The 19,122-nt window shown below is 39.4% G+C and overlaps 2 protein-coding genes across 2 annotated transcripts; one reads left to right on the forward strand and one right to left on the reverse strand.

Annotated features, from left to right (window-relative positions):
* Nucleotides 1-3,916: 3,916 nt before the first annotated feature.
* Nucleotides 3,917-5,084, reverse strand: LOC119557177. Its single transcript, XM_037869790.1, has 3 exons — nt 4,953-5,084; nt 4,746-4,822; nt 3,917-4,694 (listed from the first exon to the last, which is right to left on the reverse strand). Exons 2-3 carry the CDS (start codon nt 4,815-4,817, stop codon nt 4,116-4,118), a joined length of 651 nt encoding a protein of 216 aa, XP_037725718.1. The 5' UTR covers nt 4,818-4,822; nt 4,953-5,084; the 3' UTR covers nt 3,917-4,115.
* Nucleotides 5,085-6,406: 1,322 nt separating this feature from the next.
* On the forward strand, nt 6,407-6,931 carry LOC119557479. Its single transcript, XM_037870247.1, has 2 exons — nt 6,407-6,674; nt 6,758-6,931. The coding sequence occupies exons 1-2, from the start codon at nt 6,459-6,461 to the stop codon at nt 6,881-6,883; spliced, it is 342 nt and encodes a 113-aa protein (XP_037726175.1). The 5' UTR covers nt 6,407-6,458; the 3' UTR covers nt 6,884-6,931.
* The last annotated feature ends 12,191 nt before the right edge of the window (nt 6,932-19,122 follow it).

Raw genomic sequence — 19,122 nt, forward strand, 5'->3', positions numbered from 1 at the left:
CGACCTGACATAATTTTTTTTTTACCAGTGGCGGCAGCATGTTGCTGCTGCTGCTGCAGCTGCAGCTGCAATTTCTGTTGCAGTGGCTGGTTGAAAGTCCCGAAAGGGTTGCCAGATTGCCCGACTTTTGCCGGGGGTTCCCCCCTGTTTGTCCATGCACAATGCATACAAATTGCATTACAATCAGCCAGGGCAAACATGGAAATATATTTAAGGAGCGACAAGAACCGAATGGGAGGAATGCTTGAAATCGTTAAAAGAAAACGAACAAAGCATGGCAAATATTTATATACAAATATTTTTGCTCTAAGCCCAAACAACAGAACACAGAGAACTGGGGGACTGAGATGCAGAAAGGCAGAAATGCAAAATTTCAAATGTAATTTGGAAAATTTGCAACAAAAAAATGCCAAACCAAACAAAGTGGCCGGCCTGCAAAAGAAGTCACATCACGTCCTTGACTCCCACAGAGAAGCATTCGCATTAATTGGCAGCTCTCAGTCAAATCTATCTTTGTATCTGGCAGATGAAAGCCCCGCACCAAGGCTTTTTGTATTCAACTACAGTTGCCAACAAAAAATAAATGAAATTTAAATTAATATTTTCCAGGTTTTATAAACTTGATTCAATTTAAAATGTTCAAAGTGATCAATTTGTAAAAGTTTTTTGGCATAATTTATGTAGGTGTCGAAAAGTATGCATCAATAATTTTTAATCGCTTTTTAACAGCATACTTTTAGACACATTTTAAAATGATTTAATGTTTGTTATGTTATCCTTACCAAAATACAAGCTATGAATTTGTATTATAACTTACACAATATGCAACTTGTTGTAATATCTTTCTTTACATTGGCCAACTTTGCGAAATGTTTTCCCCTCACTGCTATCATTTTCCTTACAGCTGTAGATGCAAACATATTTTTTAATTTTCGTCTTCTTGGCTGACAAGAAAGGAAATACTTTATTGTTTGCATTTATAATTTATACGATATATCTCCTGCTGATCCTTTTTGGCCCCGTCTCCGTTCGTGGTCCTTTGAGGCGCTTGTCATTTCATTTCATTACATCGCATTGTTGTCCCTTTTGGCTTTTGTGCTTTTCTCAAATATTTACATGTACCGTTTTTTTCCGTGCTCCCCTCATTTCTTCATCTTCTCGCAGGACTTCACCTCGTCCTTGAAAGCCCCCGTCCCAAAGGACAGGACCTCGATCCCATTTTCCCCGCAGGAAAATCGCCTGCTGCGTCAGTTTCCCGGCTGCCTGCTGGGCTGTAATGGCATTTATTAATTGCTATGTAAATAACTCGAAGTCAATTTTAATGGGAATTGTGTTGGCGCAATCCAAACGAGCCAATTGGCGGGCTCATTTCAATGCCTTCCGTCATTCAGGCATATCCATGGAAATAAGAGTCGTTCACTTATGACCAATTAGATCGAACATTAATTCAAGATTTCCTCAGTCCTTGATTTTTCCGTTTTATGTTCATAAATTTCTTTGTGTAGAAAGTATTTTATAAAAGCAATCCTTTGCTTTGATTAACCTGATTTGCATTACCTAGCTTGATTTTCCATTTCTAACGAACTAATAGCTTTACTTAACTTTGAGTTTTCCGTCACCTGAAACCCAAATCAATGAGTTTTAATAACCAAAAGCCTGTCGGCTGCTCAGCCATAAATAAGAAATCAAACACTCCTGCATTTGAACTAATAATAAACGAATAAACTGGCAGACTCACAGTAAAATCGCAAATTCCTTGGTCTTATTTGGCCCAAAAAATCAACTGGGCATCTGAATTTGGCCAGAGAACTAAGCCAAAGTAAACCGAAAATCGAAAACCAGAGGGCGGCATATGAAGTGCAGTCGTATGAAGGAGGTTTTCAGTTATTTCAAGTGAAGGCAAACATAATGCACATAATGCCAACAGTGGGTACGCAAAAATGCTCGCATTTAAATGCTGGCCAACATTTGTCAAGCCTGCAAGCGTTCTGTCTCTTTCTACGCCCATATTGCCGTCTCTCTCCATCTCGGTTCAAAGGGTTGCTGCCGTCTCTTTCGTACAGCTTTTCTCTCTATTTTGGCTCGGTGAGCTACTGTTGCGACACTTTTGTGAGGCGAGCTGCTTGTAAATCTCTTTTTAATTGCATTTAACCGCAAACAAATTCCAAAACCCGGCAACACTGAAGGAGGAAAATACCAAAATACCAGCCACCCACTGCTTGGCAATCCCACTTGGCCAAAAACCAGGCTGAAACTAAAAACCGCACGTGGCAGACGAAACTAAAATGCAGGACACATGCACATACAATGGAGGCTTGGATGGGTCTGGAAGAGCTGGAAAAGCTGGGCGGGTGAGGGGTTGAGGGGGAGTCACCGAACATGGCCACACAAATTGTTTAAACATATACCAACCCAAATACTATCCAAATCGAAAAGGCGCCTAGGCAGCCGAGGCAGCAGAAAAGCAGTCACAGTCACAGTCAATTATACAAATTGCATTTGTGTTGCTCTCTTGCAGGACCGCATTTGCATACTACACCACCCCCACCCCCCAAAGGCACCCCCTTTGGACCCCTTTCGGCCGTATTGGATTTAGCCACACGTTGCCTGTCGGCCACGAAAAAGTCAGCCAAAGCCTTTACAGTAAGCCGATTTTCAGCGGATTTCAAGGGGTCAAAATAGGGAAATTTATAAGGCATTATGTGGGAAATTTTGTTATTTAATAAACCATAATACTACTATACACATTAATTAATTTATAACATAAGTATTCTCACGACCCTTTGGATTCGGCTTGTACCTCTTAACTAGGGTTCGGGGATGTGTTGGTTATGGCATCCGTGGAACCACACATCTCGGGTTTCGGGAACCTCTGATTGGTAATGGGCCCCTTGGAGCCACTCGTCTAGGGTTTGGGGAACCCTTGGAACCATGAGTCTACTGATCGGGGACCCTCGGGTTGGTTTTGGGTATACAATCCTGTTATAACTAATTTTTCCTATATATCTATGGGGCTATAACCGATATGTTATATAAAAACAATCGAAGAAATTGTATTTCCTTATACATTTTTATTTTATATACAATATCCGATGTAATGAGCTGGATGGGCGGTTGCTACCTAAGGGATCGGGTCCTGGGCCTCCAGCTTCACTTTCCAGCTATTTCTAGATATATCAGACAGATCAGATTAATGGGTAACGCCAATGGAAACGCCGAATAGCCAACGCACCTTTGTTCGGCGTTACTTTCCGGCCTCCTTCTTGACGGTAGTTGGCAATCAAATTTCCCCCTATGGCCGCCATCTCCTCGTCGGCGGGGTTCTCCTCCGGGCCAGCTTCCACCATGTTCTCGATCTGCTGCTCCAGGACCAGAACCTCGGTGATTCGGTTGAACAGATTGATGAGAAAATAGAAGAGAGCAGTCAGGACGGGCCCGGCCAAGATTATTATCTGGATCATATCGAAATTTAACAAAAAAAATCGAGTCGAAAAATATTTATTTAATGCTCTTAGAGAACGACTTGACGACTTGATTGCGCGAAGACGAATGAACTGATGACCGAATTTCAGAAGGAAGCTAAAAGCAACTGCCTACTATGTTTAAAATCAGCTGGAAGTTGAAAGCAGAAGCCTACTATGCTATAAATATATTTGGATCACATGTTCCCAACCAATTGTTGGCAGGCCTGGAAAAAGGCCCCTCTAAACCTGCAACGGGGCCATACGGGCAACTCTATATCGGAGATATTTGTTGCTCTCTTGCAAAACCGCATTTGCATACTACCTCACCCTTCTTGGACCCTACCGGCCGGAGCTAGCCACACTTCGCCTGTCGGCCACGAAAACCCTTTACAGTAAGCAGATTCTCAGCGTTTTTCAAGAGGACAAAATAGGGGTTTGAAAAAGGCACCAAGTGGGAAATTTTGTTATTTAATAAACCATAATACTACTATACACATTAGTTAATTTATAACATTAGTATTCTCACGACCCCTTGGATTGGGTTTGGATCACTTGACTAGGGTTCGGGGATGGGTTGGTTATGGCATACGTGGAGCCACGCATCTTGGGTTTCGGGAACCTCTGGTTGGTAATGGGCCCCTTGGAGCCACTCTAGGGTTTGGGGAGCCCTTGGAACCATGAGTCGGGTTGGTTTTGGGCCACTTGGAAGAACGAGTTTTGGGGTGCGGGAGCCGCGCCTTGGGAATTGGCCCCTTGGAACCACGGGACTTGAGCTTGGGGTACCGCCTCTTGAGTTTGGGCCGTTTGGAACCACGAGTCTAGGGTTCGGGGACCCTCGGGTTGATTACCGGCCCCCTGGAACCACGAGTGTCGGGGTTGCGGTACCCAGTCTTGGGTTGGGGGTACCGCGGGTTGGTTAAGGAACCCTTGAAACCACGACTGTTGCGTTTGGGGTACCGCGGGTTGGTTAAGAGCTCCTTGTAGGGTCTTCGCATCTTCGGTTGGGGGAACCGCTTTTTGGGTTTGGGCTCCTTGGAACCACGGGGTATTGGCCCACACTTCTTCGGCTTGCTGCGGATTATGTTTTCCCTTGTTCTTTAAAAACTTGTGTTTTGGTAGAGAGCTTCCCTTCAGATGGGCAATGCCGTGCTTGTACTTATCCGCCAGGCTTGGTCTGGCGGAATTCTTTACCACCTTCCTTGTGCGAGTAACATGCCTGTTTTCGGGGGTCTGTGGAATCAGGCGTTATTAACAATAACAGTATTTATTAATATTTCTTACCAAGGATTCTTCCATTACCGCCCTTAGGGCTATAATTTTTGATTTCTCATCCATGGTTTCCGAAGAGTTCATGTTAACTATTAAAAAAAAAATTGTTAAAATAAGTAAATAAAAAATGTAGATGGAAAAACAAAGCTAACAAAGCTGGTAATGTTAAAATAAGTAAGTTAATGAAACAAATTGTATCTAGTTTTTATATAGAATTACTTGTGTGAAGTAGAAAAATGCCTTGAAAAATAAGGCTGAAAAATTGTTGAAAACCGAAAATTTTATTTTTACTCTAACGAAAGTATGTCTTTATAATACGAAAGTCGAATACAAACTGAAGGAATGTAGGCCTCAGCTCGACAAGCTGAAATTTCGCTTTGAACGAAGGGTCTGTGTTACTGTGATTGTTTTCAATGTTGAACGACTTGAAGTACACTTTTTTGATCGAAGTAGTCGTTCTCTGTCCCAAATATCAATTTTAAAATATATTGTAAATTATAATAAAATTCCAGGTAATTTCCATTAGCGCCACGCCACCTAGCGGAGGGCCGTGGTACCGCAGACTATGCAGACTGTTGAACAAAATATCAAAAATGAGGACGTCAGCCAGACTAGCGTCCCTCTACGAGAAATGGGTATAATTACATATATAAATACTCCTAAAATAAAGCAAGTATTTTTTATAAGCCAAATTTGCATCGAAATATTTAGTATCTTTGTACCATGACCTTCATTATTTCTTAGTTATAAGTAATTAAATTTGAAATAATAGCTATTCTATATACGGTCAACTAAGTATGCTTTGCATAACCACGTCTTTCAATTTGTATGATATTGGGACCTTGGCACTACATTTAACATTTTACCTACACTCATAAAACTCATTTTTCTTGAATATCTAAGGGGCTATAACCAATGTATTATATGAAAACAATCAAATAAAATGTAGTTATTAAAACATTTTTATTATATACAAAATCCGATGTAAAGAGCTGGATGGGCGGATGCTACCTGAGGGATCGGGTCCTGGGCCTCCAGCTTCACTTTCCAGCTATTTCTAGATATATCAGACATATCAGATTAATGGGTAACGCCAATGGAATCGCCGAGTAGCCAACGCACCTTTGTTCGGGACTACTTTCCGGCCTCCTTCTTAAACTGGTCGATCACGTCGACCCGGTAGTTGGCAATCAGGTTGCCCCCGATGGCCGCCATCTCGTCGTCGGCGGGGTTCTCCTCCAGGCCAGCTTCCACCATGTTCTCGAGCTGCTGCTCCAGGACCAGAACCTCGGTGATCCGGTTGAACTCGCGGCTCTTGTTCATCAACGAAGTCAGATTGATGAGGAAATAGACAAGAGCCGTCAGGACGGGCCCGGCCAAGAAGATTATTATCTGGATCATATCGAATTATAACAAAGAAATCGAATTTGAAAAAGATTTATTAAATGCTCTTAGAGAACGACTAGACGACTTGACTGCGCGAAGACGAATGAACTGAGGCCCGAGTTAAAAGCAATTGCCTACTATATTTGAAGTCAGCTGGAAGTTGAAAGCAGAAGCCTGCTATGCAATAAATATATTTGTATCACAAATGCCCAACTGATTTTCCTTGGCAAGCGTGGAAAATAATGTCAAATCCAATTTTAAATCTTCCTTTCAAAACCTGGAACAGGCTCATACCGGCAACACCTTATCGGAGATATTAAAAATAAGAAAACGAGCAAAATGAGTAACTCAGCAAAGGACCACTACACTCGCATTATAGCGGAAATGGAGAAGGAGGATCTATTGACCTTCGAGGAACTTCTCAATTTGACCAAGATCTCGCCAACGGCTCTGACCAAGACCATTCAAGTTTTGGCCAGGGAGCGTTTTCCAGTGAAATTAAGCATGGAGAAAGCCATCAAGAAACTAAGCGTCAAGGCCAATAAAGATGATGAGGTGAGCTAAAAAGGGAATACGAATATATTGTATAAAAATTGTTATATAGACCTCAATATTATAATATTCTAATTTTTTCACAGGTTCCAGACAAGGAGGAAGCTGTGGAGATCATGACCTTTGAGGAGATGGTTCTTTGCACCAAGACCCATCCTTTGTACCTTGAGCGTAGTCTGCGCAAGATCGCCAGACTAAGCCAGATGTCTTAAGTGTTTAAATTCAATAATTGCCGATTAATGAATATATTTAATGTGAACATAGCTGGCCATTATTTTACCAGCAGAAAATTCCACAAGTATCTTATTTTTAGTTCGTACAAGTTGACTTGCTTTAATGCAGTTTAGTGAAAGGTCCCATAAAATGGGGCTCTGGTTAAAGGTCACAGAGCCCATCAGCAGTTAACCCCAAAGACACTGCCGCTTTGTGTTACACCGACTAAACTTCTTGTGCCTCCCCTTAGTTTTATCTCGGGTATCTCTCCCATTTTTATATATTTTTATTTTGTCTTTTGTTTGGCCAGCCCAGTTCATCTTTTAATTAATTCACAAGCAGCGTAAAAGTTTTGTAGCCACTTTGGGCCTAGACCACCAGCAGTTTTTCCTCCTCCCTAAAAAAAAAAAGGGAAAAAAATCCAAAAAAAAAATGGAGAGGCTGGCGAAAAAAAAGTGGGCAGGAAGCACTTGCAACACAACGCAAGAAAACTTTTCTTATACAAAATTATGGAAAACTTTTATTTCCATGCATAACACACATACGCCCCGTTGCCCCCGTGTGTGTGTGTGTGTGTGTGTGTGTGTGTGTGTGTGCGTGTTTATTGCTTTACTTTTTGCACTCTTAAATAAAACTTGCATGCATGAGTGTGCGTGGGTGTCTGCGCACATTTATTTATTTAGTTTCGCTGCCGCTCGGCGCAAGTTTTTTATACGTACATATAAATCCATATATATATATATTTGTATTTCCCTGCCCCTTTCTGAATTTTTCCATATTTTTTTTTTGGGCATAAAATTGGCACATCAAAAAGCGGAAAATTTAAGTTGCAACAACGCAACAGCCAGTGTAAACAGCTGAAAAAAAAAAGGAAAATGGAAGGGGAAGGGAAAACTGTCATATCAGCAATTGCCCAGGGGTTCCCAAGATTTTACCACAGCGATTTATAAATTTTTAACTTTTATTCTGCGGTTATAAACGCGGCCAAGTTTACTTTATGTGTGGATGTGGAGCAGGCCAAATAAAACTTCAGCTGTAAGAAATAATGGGTGATCATCTTCATGGCGAGTTTTTCGAGTTTTGGAACGTGCCAATGAGCTGTCCGGGCCATTTGGCCTTTTATGCCATTGCTAATGACACAATTTGGGGGCCCCAAAAGAGGGCTGGTCGAAATGGTGGATATGGGACATATGCAGACCTGTGACACGCACGCAAAACAATTAACTGTTAACACTCACGCGCAAAATCGCAAGGACAACGAACTTTTAACGCTTATGATAATCCGCGCTGACCGTTTCGCTTCATTTCATTTCGCTTGTTGCGTTTTTATAGCACAGTCTTACACGGCGAGAAAATAATGGTAATGGTACTTTTAATATATTTTTTTGGATCCAAAAATCTTGTATCAGTGTTCTTCAATATTAAATATTTAATATTTATATTATATACACTATTATATCTACTGTTTATCTCTACGTATTTATTAAAAAGAAATGTTGTTTTTATTGATATAATAGTTATTATGGCAATTATTTAAGCTAACCACTTTTATTATACATATTTAATAAGTTCGTTTTACTTATTTTATTTTTAGAGCTTGATATAACAATTATTTTTTAAGCAAAAATGATTTTATTGTTTAAGGCTAGACACTTTTTATGAATATCAGAGTTCAAGATAGTTAGGGACCTTGTATGTAAATAGGTCTTCTCTAACATATACTGCTTAAGTTATATTTGGTATAATTTTAAATAAATGTAAATACTGCATTTTACATTGAGCCTATTATATTAATATAAATGGCATTTTGAATTTAAATAAGTTGGCTGTGGCGATATTTCCTAGTGCATACATTTGCAATTACGCTGGCCATGCAGTTGGATTTTCCGAATTGCCTCCCCCTCTCACCCTCTCTTTCGCACACTCAGCAGCCATCTCTTTCGCTTTCTCTTTGGCCTGTTCAGTCAGCGTCTAAGTATGTTGCTTCCGTTTCCGTCGCCGTTGCCATTATATGAAGAAGTGTGGGTGTGTGGGTGAGTGGGTGAGTGCAGAAGGGCGGTGGGCATGGCATTGTTGTCGCAAAGTGCTGACACACACACACACACACACACACACTGGCTCACCAGCACCAATACACATGCATCATTGGCCATTATCGCGTGCGCCTTAAAAGCACAAAAAACGGGCAATGGGAGTGCGGAATGGCAAAGAAAGTTGTCTAAAAGCCAAGCCACCAGCGACAAGGACAATGAAATGCCACTGCCAATAAATAGTGGAAAAACAACAACAACAGCAACAAGGAGAACCACAACAACAACAACGACAACAGGGGGGGGGGGGGTGGGGGGTGGTTGAGGAGCATCGACATTTCCTTTGACTTTGCTTTGGCTTGCTTTATCGCAACAATTGGCAATTGGATTTGCTTTTGTTTGGGCCACGGGGCGTATGCGTAATGTATTTTGTATCTCCTGCCGCCAATACACACACACACATACAGAGCCGCGACAATCGCAATTTAGTGAGGCTTTTATCGGGCGCCCCCTTAACACCCCTAACCCCCCCCCCCCCCCCCTTTTAGACCATTTCCCCATTTCCCCACTGGGTGACCATTTCGCTGGTCCATGTCCTGGCATAATGGAAATTACTTGATTATCGTTTACACGTCGGCAATCGCTCAGCGAATCTTCAATGAATGAGAGCGGCTAATAGACAGCCCCCCCCCCACACACACACACACACAGACATGCAGGAAGGACAATGGGGACAATCCAAAGGATGTCATCCGTGTATCTTATTTAGGTGTTTGTGGCAGGAAGTGAATAAGTCGGTTGATAAGTAAGTATGCTTACCCTTAAAATCTGGACCTTGTAGAAGTGCGTCTCTTAACCTAACTATTTTATTATTATTTTTAAATATTTTTCAATATTATATTTAAGAAAATATTAATCACTTACCTTTCTCACAAAAAAGAAAACTATTTAAATGTTTTATTTATGTTTCATTAAGATATCACCATTTTTTTAGGGATGGTATCACTCTATATATATTTTTTTAAGCCATACTTATATTTATCAATGATTACTATTATGGTATATCTTCGAAGTTGTTTGCAAATATTTATAAAATTGGAATTTTAAATATAAATAATATCTTTTTAAATATTTAAGATATTCCCTTATATTTAAATACCCCTGACGCATTTTAGGGCACTTACAGCGCATTCGATTTGCTGTTTATGCGCCATTTACAGACTCCTCTCGTATTTCAATGTAACTTTATTCTCCTCTAACCACAAAAATAGAGGAAAACCCCGAAAAAGCGGATACAGTGGAATCATTAACTACTCGCTCGTTAATTTCTTAAGCGATTTCAGGGCACTTTTCCAGGGCTGTAATTAAATTTGTTGCTCGACCCAAAAACCGAGACCGAAACATTGGCATTTTCCTTCGAAGGAGACTTGTCTTGGAGGACTTGGCTTTTCATTTTGTTTTTTTTTTTTTTTTTGGGGGGGGGGGGGGTTTTTTGGCCAGCTGATTTGGAAAATTTATAGAGGAAATTGGGGGAAATGGGTAAACGAGGCAACTGGGACTTGGTCAAGCTGCCACAGTGCATTCGGCTCGCTTTTCAGCCAAGGGAAAGCGACAGGTCGAAAGTAGGTGAAAATGTCAATGGGAGCCTGAGTTGGCTCGTTGGCTTGGCTCATTGGGTTCGGTTCGGTGGCTTATTAGTTTGCCTCTTATTTTCGGGACTGTGGTGAGTTTGCGCAGCGCTTTTCCTGTGGTGAACGCCACTTAAGAGAAAACCCCGAAGAGAGTGTAAGAAGCGGAAAATCGTTTACTGAAGTTGCATGTCCATGGATTACAGGGGGCCTTGAGTTAAGAAAAAAACCAGTTTCTGTAATCTTTTAAAAAGTATTTACATAATTAATAAACAGATTCAGCTTATTTTTGCCTTGAAAAATATTTCAGCAATTAGGAAAAGCGGCTAAATACTTATCCTTTTTGAATTTAGTTCAACTAAACCTTATAAGATTTTACACTTTTAATAAAAGATCATATTAGGATAATAATATTATTATGTAACATATATAGTATATTGTCTTATCTTATAAACATGTTACTTTAATTGTACAAAACATTTTAAAAATAAATATACATTATAATATAATATGATAATTATATCATACCCACAAAAAGTTTTTGGGATCTTTGGAGCTCGAGCATTTTTCGGCAGTTCTTTCTAGTTTTTTGGTTGCCTCCGGCTGAGACTCGTTAGTCCGGCATCCGAATGACTAAAACACATGGGCGGAGGGGGTCTTTCAAGGGGGCTTCCGAGGGGGGATCTAAGGGGTGTTCCAGTGGGCGGCACACACGCACTTGGGCGCGCCTAGAAGTATGCTCTGACAACTTTGAAGAGCTCTTGCTCTTGCGGCCGTCGTCGCAGTAGTCGCGATGTCGCGTCGCTTTGACTTGTCAAACAAAAATAATGCCATTTGCCAGTTGCAAGAGTACTCAGCTACTAAGCCCCTCACCTTTCGCCCCGCAGCAACAGCTGCTGCCCCTGCAACAGCAACATCAGCAACAGCAGCAACATCTGCAACACCAGCAACACGAATCCGTTTTAATGAAGACCCATCCAGGCCTCCATCCGCTGGCGAAAGTTGGCAAAGTTGGCAGACGGTTTAAGTGGAAGGCCAACACTTAATATCGGTTAAAGCTAAATTACTGCCTTAATTGCAAATCAAATTTGAAAAAGACATCAGGCAAAAGCGCACACAGGCGGAAGCATTCAAGCTAGCAGCAATCTACGGTTGCTCTTTCAGAAATAAATGGGATAAATACAAACATATATAAGATTCTAATTTAATAATTAATTTTAATAAATGTAGAATGACTTAATATTAAAATGCTTATGAGAAGCTGAAGCACTGAATTTATTTCCCAAGTAATTAAAGACTAGCGAACACAAGTTTATTTTACAACACGAATCCCTTTTCATCCCATCATCTTGCAAAAAGACAAAAAAGGTCATCTCAATAATGCTCAATTTTAATCCATTGGCTGCTGGCAGCCTCGCGCTTGGAAACTCTTTAATGTAATTGAAATGTCATGAATGAAATGACAAGAACACCGACAGCCAGGAAGTTGCTGCCGCTGTATGGTTGAGTGTTGCTGCTGTACATGTTGCATGTTGCCGGTGGCACGCGGCAGCTGAAAAGGCGTTGGCGTTTCCTACGTGCGGGAAAAACAGCTGGAAAACTATACATGGTGGCGCTAAGTAGCTCGCCCCAAATTGTTGTAGTCTCAAAAAAATTTCCTGTCAATGGCAACCACAGGCAAAAGCTGCAAAGAAGGCGGAAAAAAAGGGGCGGGCAAGGCGGGAATGTGCGTGAAAATGGGGTATTAGTTGCCCTGCTTAAAAATGGATACACAGAAACAAATTGCATTAAAGGGTGATCAACTATATAAAGAAATTAAAACCGAATCAGTAAACATTTCTGTATTAACAGAATGGTATTTTTAAAATTTTTAAAATTTATATTACAACGTTAAGTAGGACTACCATTTTTGCAAAAAAGATGAAAAATGCGAAAATTTGTCAAAAAAAAAATTTTCCCTTACGTGATGGGGATCGTTAGCATGGCTAGCAAGCTGTACAAAACATTCGGTCTTTTAGCTGTACGCCTTGATTTGGCTAAACTACGATTAAAAAACTGGAAAGAAATATCGTATTTTTGTCTAAAATCTAATTCTCGTATTTTTGACCAAAATCTGAATCCCATTTTTTCGCCCTAAAAATTCATTTTTTTGGCTGCTACAAAGAAAATAAAAGTGAGATCGAGGAATGTCATACCTCGTTGAGCTCGTTGCTTAATTTCAAATCCATTGGCATTCAAACCTGGAAATTTTTGACTTTTCGCATTTTTCGCAAAAATAGATGATGTAACCCCTTACAAAAAATGCAAAAGCTGGTCAAAAAATAAATTTTCCTAAAAGTGATGAGGATTGTTAGCATATTTAGCAAGCTGCTCAAAACAGTCGGTCTTTTAGCTGTACGCCTTGATTTGGATGAACTCCGATGAAAAAACCGAAAAGAAATGTCGCATTTTTTACAAAAATCTGAATTTCTTATTTTTGACAAAAAATTCTGTTTTCAACAGAATGGTTCTTTTTTAATTTTTAAAACGTTGTAATCAACGTTAAGTATGGATTACCATTTAGAATTGATCCTATTTTAATTATGTCTAGATGCAATTTTTCTTAGCAAAAACTAATGTTTAAGTTTCCTTTTAAATATGTTTAAAAATCCTTTTCAAAGGATTCCCTTGAAAGCATTCCTTCTAAAGGAATGGGACCCCAGTCTCATTGTGAAGGATTGCGTGATATTTCCACAGAAGGAAAAATAAATGAATAAATATTTACCAAGCTGCTGCAGTGGCCCTTTATAAAAGCCAGGACATATGCATTTAGACATGTTATATGCTGAACAGATTGACGATTGTTCATATTTGTTTCCCGATTTCATTATTATTATATGCCAAGGCAGTTTCGAGGTCGGAATAAAATGATATGGGGGGGGGGGGGGTTAAATGGGGCTGGCAGTCGAAGCTCCACTGCATTCCATTGCGGCAACAAAAACAGCAGCTGTCAAAGGCAAAAATAGCGCACAAGTTTGGACTTCATTTTGCAATCCACAAGAACTTCATTTGCGAGTGCCAGGCATCAGCTTCAGTGCATGAATGTCAGCCCAGGACACACACACACACACACACACACACACACACACACAGAGATACACTGGCACACACAGATACTCTGGCAGACACAGATACTGTGGTACATACATATACATACGTATTATAGCAGCTAGGTAAGCTGTCAGCTCATTTTGCAAAGGATGCCAGCAAAGGATGCTGGATGCCGGCAAAGGACGCTGAATGCATACGAGATGCTCTCGGCAGATGCCTGCTTTAATCATAATATTAATAATATTAAAAGGTAAATATCAAATGCAACTGCATCTGGCACTGATCTATAGCCACTCACTCTCAGCTCGCAGCTCTCAGTTCTCGGCTCTAAGACCGAAATGTCAAAGGTCCTCGGGGGGCTGCTTATGGTATGAAAATATGCAGGATATGCATATGTGCCAGCTCCGAAAAGTGGGACAATAAATCGAGTGCATAATTCAGGAGGAGTCACTGCCAAGTTGAATCTTCGACCGGAACCGGAAATCGGGTGTGGAATTAGCTCACAGCCTCATGGCATATGTGCGTTATGTGTTATGTATATCAATAGCTTTAGCTTCACCTATCCATTAGATTCGCAAATAAATCCAAATGAAATTAAGCAGCCTCAAGAATCAAGCTTTCCTTTCAACGATTTATAGTTTAATTTTAAGTTACTTAAAACTGAAACCATTAATATGAAGTTGAAGGGTATTTTAAGAATCTTTAAACTAATCAAAACGGAGTAGTTTCTTATGATATCTCACTGATTTTGGTCGTTTTTTTAAAATACATATCCATTTTAAGTGACTAACAACTGATATTTATTATATAAATTTAACGATTATCAAGAATTATTTCTATATCATATATATATGATATTTTGCTGATTATTTTATTTTTTTTAAATTAAAACTAAACCCTTAACCATATTAATTAAACCATCATTGACGGGACAACAACTTACATGAAATTAACATGAATACTTCACCCAAAATCCCATTCAAAACTCAATCTTCAGTTAGATGTTTGTGTTTCAAATTAACTGAAATCAGCTTATAAGTATCTCGGGTACGAGAACCATTGAAGGGCCATTTGGCTGGCCGTTTGGGCCAAGGACTTTTGCCTGATTTCAACATCAATTAACTGATTTGGCCCGCTTCCAGCCCCAAAAGCTGTTGATCTTGAGCTGTGGCTGTGTTTGGCATTTTGTGTTTTGTGTTTGCCAATGTAATTGTCAGACATTGTATCGCAGGCACTTTCGAGTATCTGGGCCGCATAATTCCCCTCCTTATCGATGGAAACACGCCCCCCATCCGCCCCTCCAAAGCCCAAGCACTTTTGGCCATAACTCGAGACAGTTTGCTTAATTGAATTCAGGAAATAACTCGCGCTGGGCCAAAGGAAACTCGCTGGAAATTGAGTAATGCAAACGTGTCATTAAGCACTTAAAGGCACTTCAACGGGGTGTACTGAATGGAGGGAGGCTTTTCCCGCTTTTCCGAAAGGAAAGTGTGGGCTTAGCGGTTGGCGGTTTACTGCCAACGAAAACCGCCAAAGCACAAACTTTCAATCATGAGCATTGAACATGAAATGCCCAACGAAAACAATTAAGCATGATTACAACAACAATGCCAACCAGCAATTAGATGTTTATGTAAATTATATACAGGAGTTTACAAAGCGAGTGGGGGGAGTGTGAGAGTGCGAGTGAGAGTGAGAGGGGGGAAAGCGGAGCGACAGAGACAGCAACAACCACATTTGCATAAGTCGAGAGCACAATGGAAACGATGGGTGGCAAGGGGGCTGGGAAATCCATCAGCAATCGCTGTGCCAGTAATTAGTAGCAATTACAACAACAGGCTGGCATGGGTTAGGCAAATAAGAGGTATCAAACTATCCATACCCTATTAAAAGACTATATTTATATTATTATTATAGCAATCAAATCATTCCTAACTATCAAGGATGGCTCACAAATCACATATCACTTATAAAAGTGCCCAGAAGTATGCAACAACATTTATTTCAAAAGCAAAAGCTTTTCACTGCATACTTTTAAGCACCTCTATGAGTTATTTTAAATTTAAGTTAATATTAAATCATTATCAACTCATAAATTATTTTACATTTGTATTATAAAACAAAACATACTATAAAACGAAATACCCTATTTAAAAACTATATTTATATTATTATTAGCAATCACATCATTCCTAACTATCAAGGATGGCTCACAAGTCACATTTCACTAATAAAAGTGCCTAGAAGTATGCAACAATATTTATTTCAAAAGCAACAGCTTTTCACTGCATACTTTTAAGCACCTCTATGAGTTATTTTAAAATTAAGCTAATATTAAATCATTATCAACTCATAAATTATTTTACATTTGTATTATAAAACAAAACATACTATAAAACGAAATTTATAAATATTATGTATGCAAAACTTACATAATATTCAAAATCATAGAAAAAATAGTTATTGAATTAATGGTTTACCGTATTTTTAGTATATCACTCTTAAATCGAGCATAGCCCATGCTACCCTGTCAAAAATGTAATAGAAGAACGTTGGAAGCTGTGGCCAGCACTCATCAAATAGAAGAGCACAAATAGCAATAAATTTCACACCAGAGCATTGGACATTAACTAATTAATTGTGTTGAGCCAGCCGCAAAAACAACAAAGCAACATAGAACAAAACAAAGCGAACTGAAATGAATGCGAAATAAATGACAGAAGCTGGACAGAAATTTCCCGTCAATTGGTTATATATTGGAATTTGTCATCTTATTTGACGGGAAGCGAGACCAACAAAGTCCAACAAAGTCCTCAATCTCAACGTGAGGTAATAGCCAACGGGGGGACCATAATAATATCTATATATTTTACTATATTGGCGATGGCTTTTCGCTTCAAAGGGATAATTAATTTTATAGTTGATTAATTTGCTCTTCATTCCCTGCCCAAAAGTTATTCATTTCGCCTTCTTGGGCAAAGATGATGAGCCAAAAGCTATTTGCCATTTATCCATCCAACCATCCATTCATTCATTCATTTATCCCCCATTCTTGCCACTTTTTGTTGGACTTTCCCTTCGACTGTCCTTTTTCGGTTAGTTTGCTCCGACGCAATATATATTTCTGCTCAAAAGTTTCGACTTTAGCTGGCAAATTAGTTCTGAAGGCATTTCGTCTCTTGACAAGAAGCTGTGTAAAAATTGTGGGACAAGGATAAAGGACAGCCAAACGCTTGGGGCGGAAAAACCAAGGACGCTTTCCATGAAAAGCTACGGGAATTAAATCAAAGCTTCTAGCTGCTTGGTTTATTAATTGAGCAGCCGTTCTATTTATATTTATAAAAGGAACACCAAGGGAAACTCCGGGAAAATCAGCAAAGTTTTAAAAAAAGGAAATCGATTAGGTATACCAAAAAAAAGTTAGGAACTCCCATAAATCTATGGGTAACTGCGACAAGAATTTCTTTAAAAATGTCAAAATAAAACATATAAATAAATGTGATATTAATAAAAATATTTCTCTGAAATACGAAAAAGTGTCTCATAACCTTTCGCTTCAATCGATAAATACTCACATTAATTCCACAAAATCGGATCAATTAAGAGGCGGATAAATTGTTTGGCAAACACATCGTCTGTAATTCATTCGATAACACCCAAGTGGTCGACGATAATCGAACGAAGCCCCATGGCAATCAATTAGCCCGCCCAGCAAAAGGGCACAAAGCGTGTGAAGAGCTCTTGGCCACGTTTAACTTTTGCCAATTGATTTCTTCTCCTCGGCCATTTATTGATGACGCCCCAAGTTATGGGCCAAGAAATTGTCAACAGCAAGTATCCACGCAGGTGGTAATAAAAATGTCGGAAATATGCATTTTATGTATTTCATTTGGCCAAAAGGCCTGGCCATCGTTGGCAATTAAGATATGAGATACAGTTGGCCACAGTTTACGGTTATGGCCGGCAGGTTCTGTCGCCCGTCCGGCACTGTATTTCATGCATAAGTGCAGCAAGAGGATTTTTGCAATTTTAATTTGTTAAAAGTGCACACGCACACGGCCACAGCCACACAGGCTCATAAACAAGAAAAGAACATGCAGGACATGCTTCATCAGTCAGTTAGTCGAAGGCAAACACATGCAGTGCACTGTGAGAAAAAAAACTGGGAGCCAAAGAGCTCTAAAATATGAATTGTGAAATGAAAAAAGTGGGAGACCCCCCAATTGGACTCCAAGATCTTTAGTATTTTGAAATCCCTCACAAAAGTGCCTAAAAGTATGCTACAAAAAAGTTTTCTTTTCGAAGGAAGGAAACTTCCCAATGCAAAATTTTACGTTGCATACTTTTAAACACCTTTGAGGAGATTTCTTAAGTCTCTTTTGAAAAATCTTTTTGGGAAGTACATTTTGTTGATGAGTAACCATTTCTAAGAACACATTAAATTAAATGTAATGGAATCTCAAGTGTTTTGATTGTTTTGAAAAAAATTACCATGGCATTTCGTTTTCTTTACTCAGGATTTCTTCTTTATATTCGACTTATATTGGTGTTATAAAAAATCTTAAGTCATAATATTTATAACGTTTCAGAACGAGAAAAAAGTAATCTTCTTTTTCAAGTGTATCACTGCAAACTTTTGATTTTCAAAAATGTTTCTTCCCTCTCGCTCTGCTTTATCGTCCATCCCTTTCGCCCATTCTGTGCGTGAGCAAACATTTTTCAGCCTAATTGTTGGCATTATGCTCAGCCATCATTGTCATTTTATATATCCCTAGGAGTAAGCTTCAGCCGATGATATAGGATAGGCAGAATGGAACGGGGCGGGGCTGCTTTTGGGCGAGATATAAACTTTAATGACGAATGCCTAATGTGCGAGAGCCATAAAAAGTGTCGCGTCTGCAGCGCCCATCAAAACTCAAAGTGGAAGTAGAAAAGCAGCCGGAAGTTATGGGTAAGTGGGAGTAAAAATTGGGGGAATATGACTGAGGCAGATTTTGAGTGGTATAACTTTTGGCAATTAAGTGGCGGAGCAGCTTAACCCGTTGAGGTTTTTCGGCGGCAAAAGATATTGTATACCTTAGGGAAAAAAAGAAGGAAGAGGGCGATATATTATCGATTTTGTACATTTTTTAGTATCACTATAAAATATAAAAAATCATAGACTGGGTATGAATGACTTCATAATATGGAATTTTTTTCGGTTTGATGCAAAAAAACCAATTCTTATTTTGTACAGCATACTTTTCGGCATAATTTAAGGTGGTTTCAAACCCAAAGAAAAAAATAACCTTTCTCAGGACAGATTTATTATTTTTTTATTAGATATAGCCTTAATCCTGTTCATATCATTATATAAAACAATTATTTTTTATTCTTCTGTCCTTTCTTAGTGGCAACAATGCAATAGAGGCTGCAATTTATTTTCCAACGATTTGTTGGACAATTAAAGTGGGCATCTAAGCCCAACTCTTTAATACTTGAACCCCCCAG

Source organism: Drosophila subpulchrella, chromosome X (genome assembly GCF_014743375.2).
Source record: "Drosophila subpulchrella strain 33 F10 #4 breed RU33 chromosome X, RU_Dsub_v1.1 Primary Assembly, whole genome shotgun sequence".
In the NCBI taxonomy this organism is placed as follows: Eukaryota; Metazoa; Arthropoda; class Insecta; order Diptera; family Drosophilidae; genus Drosophila; species Drosophila subpulchrella.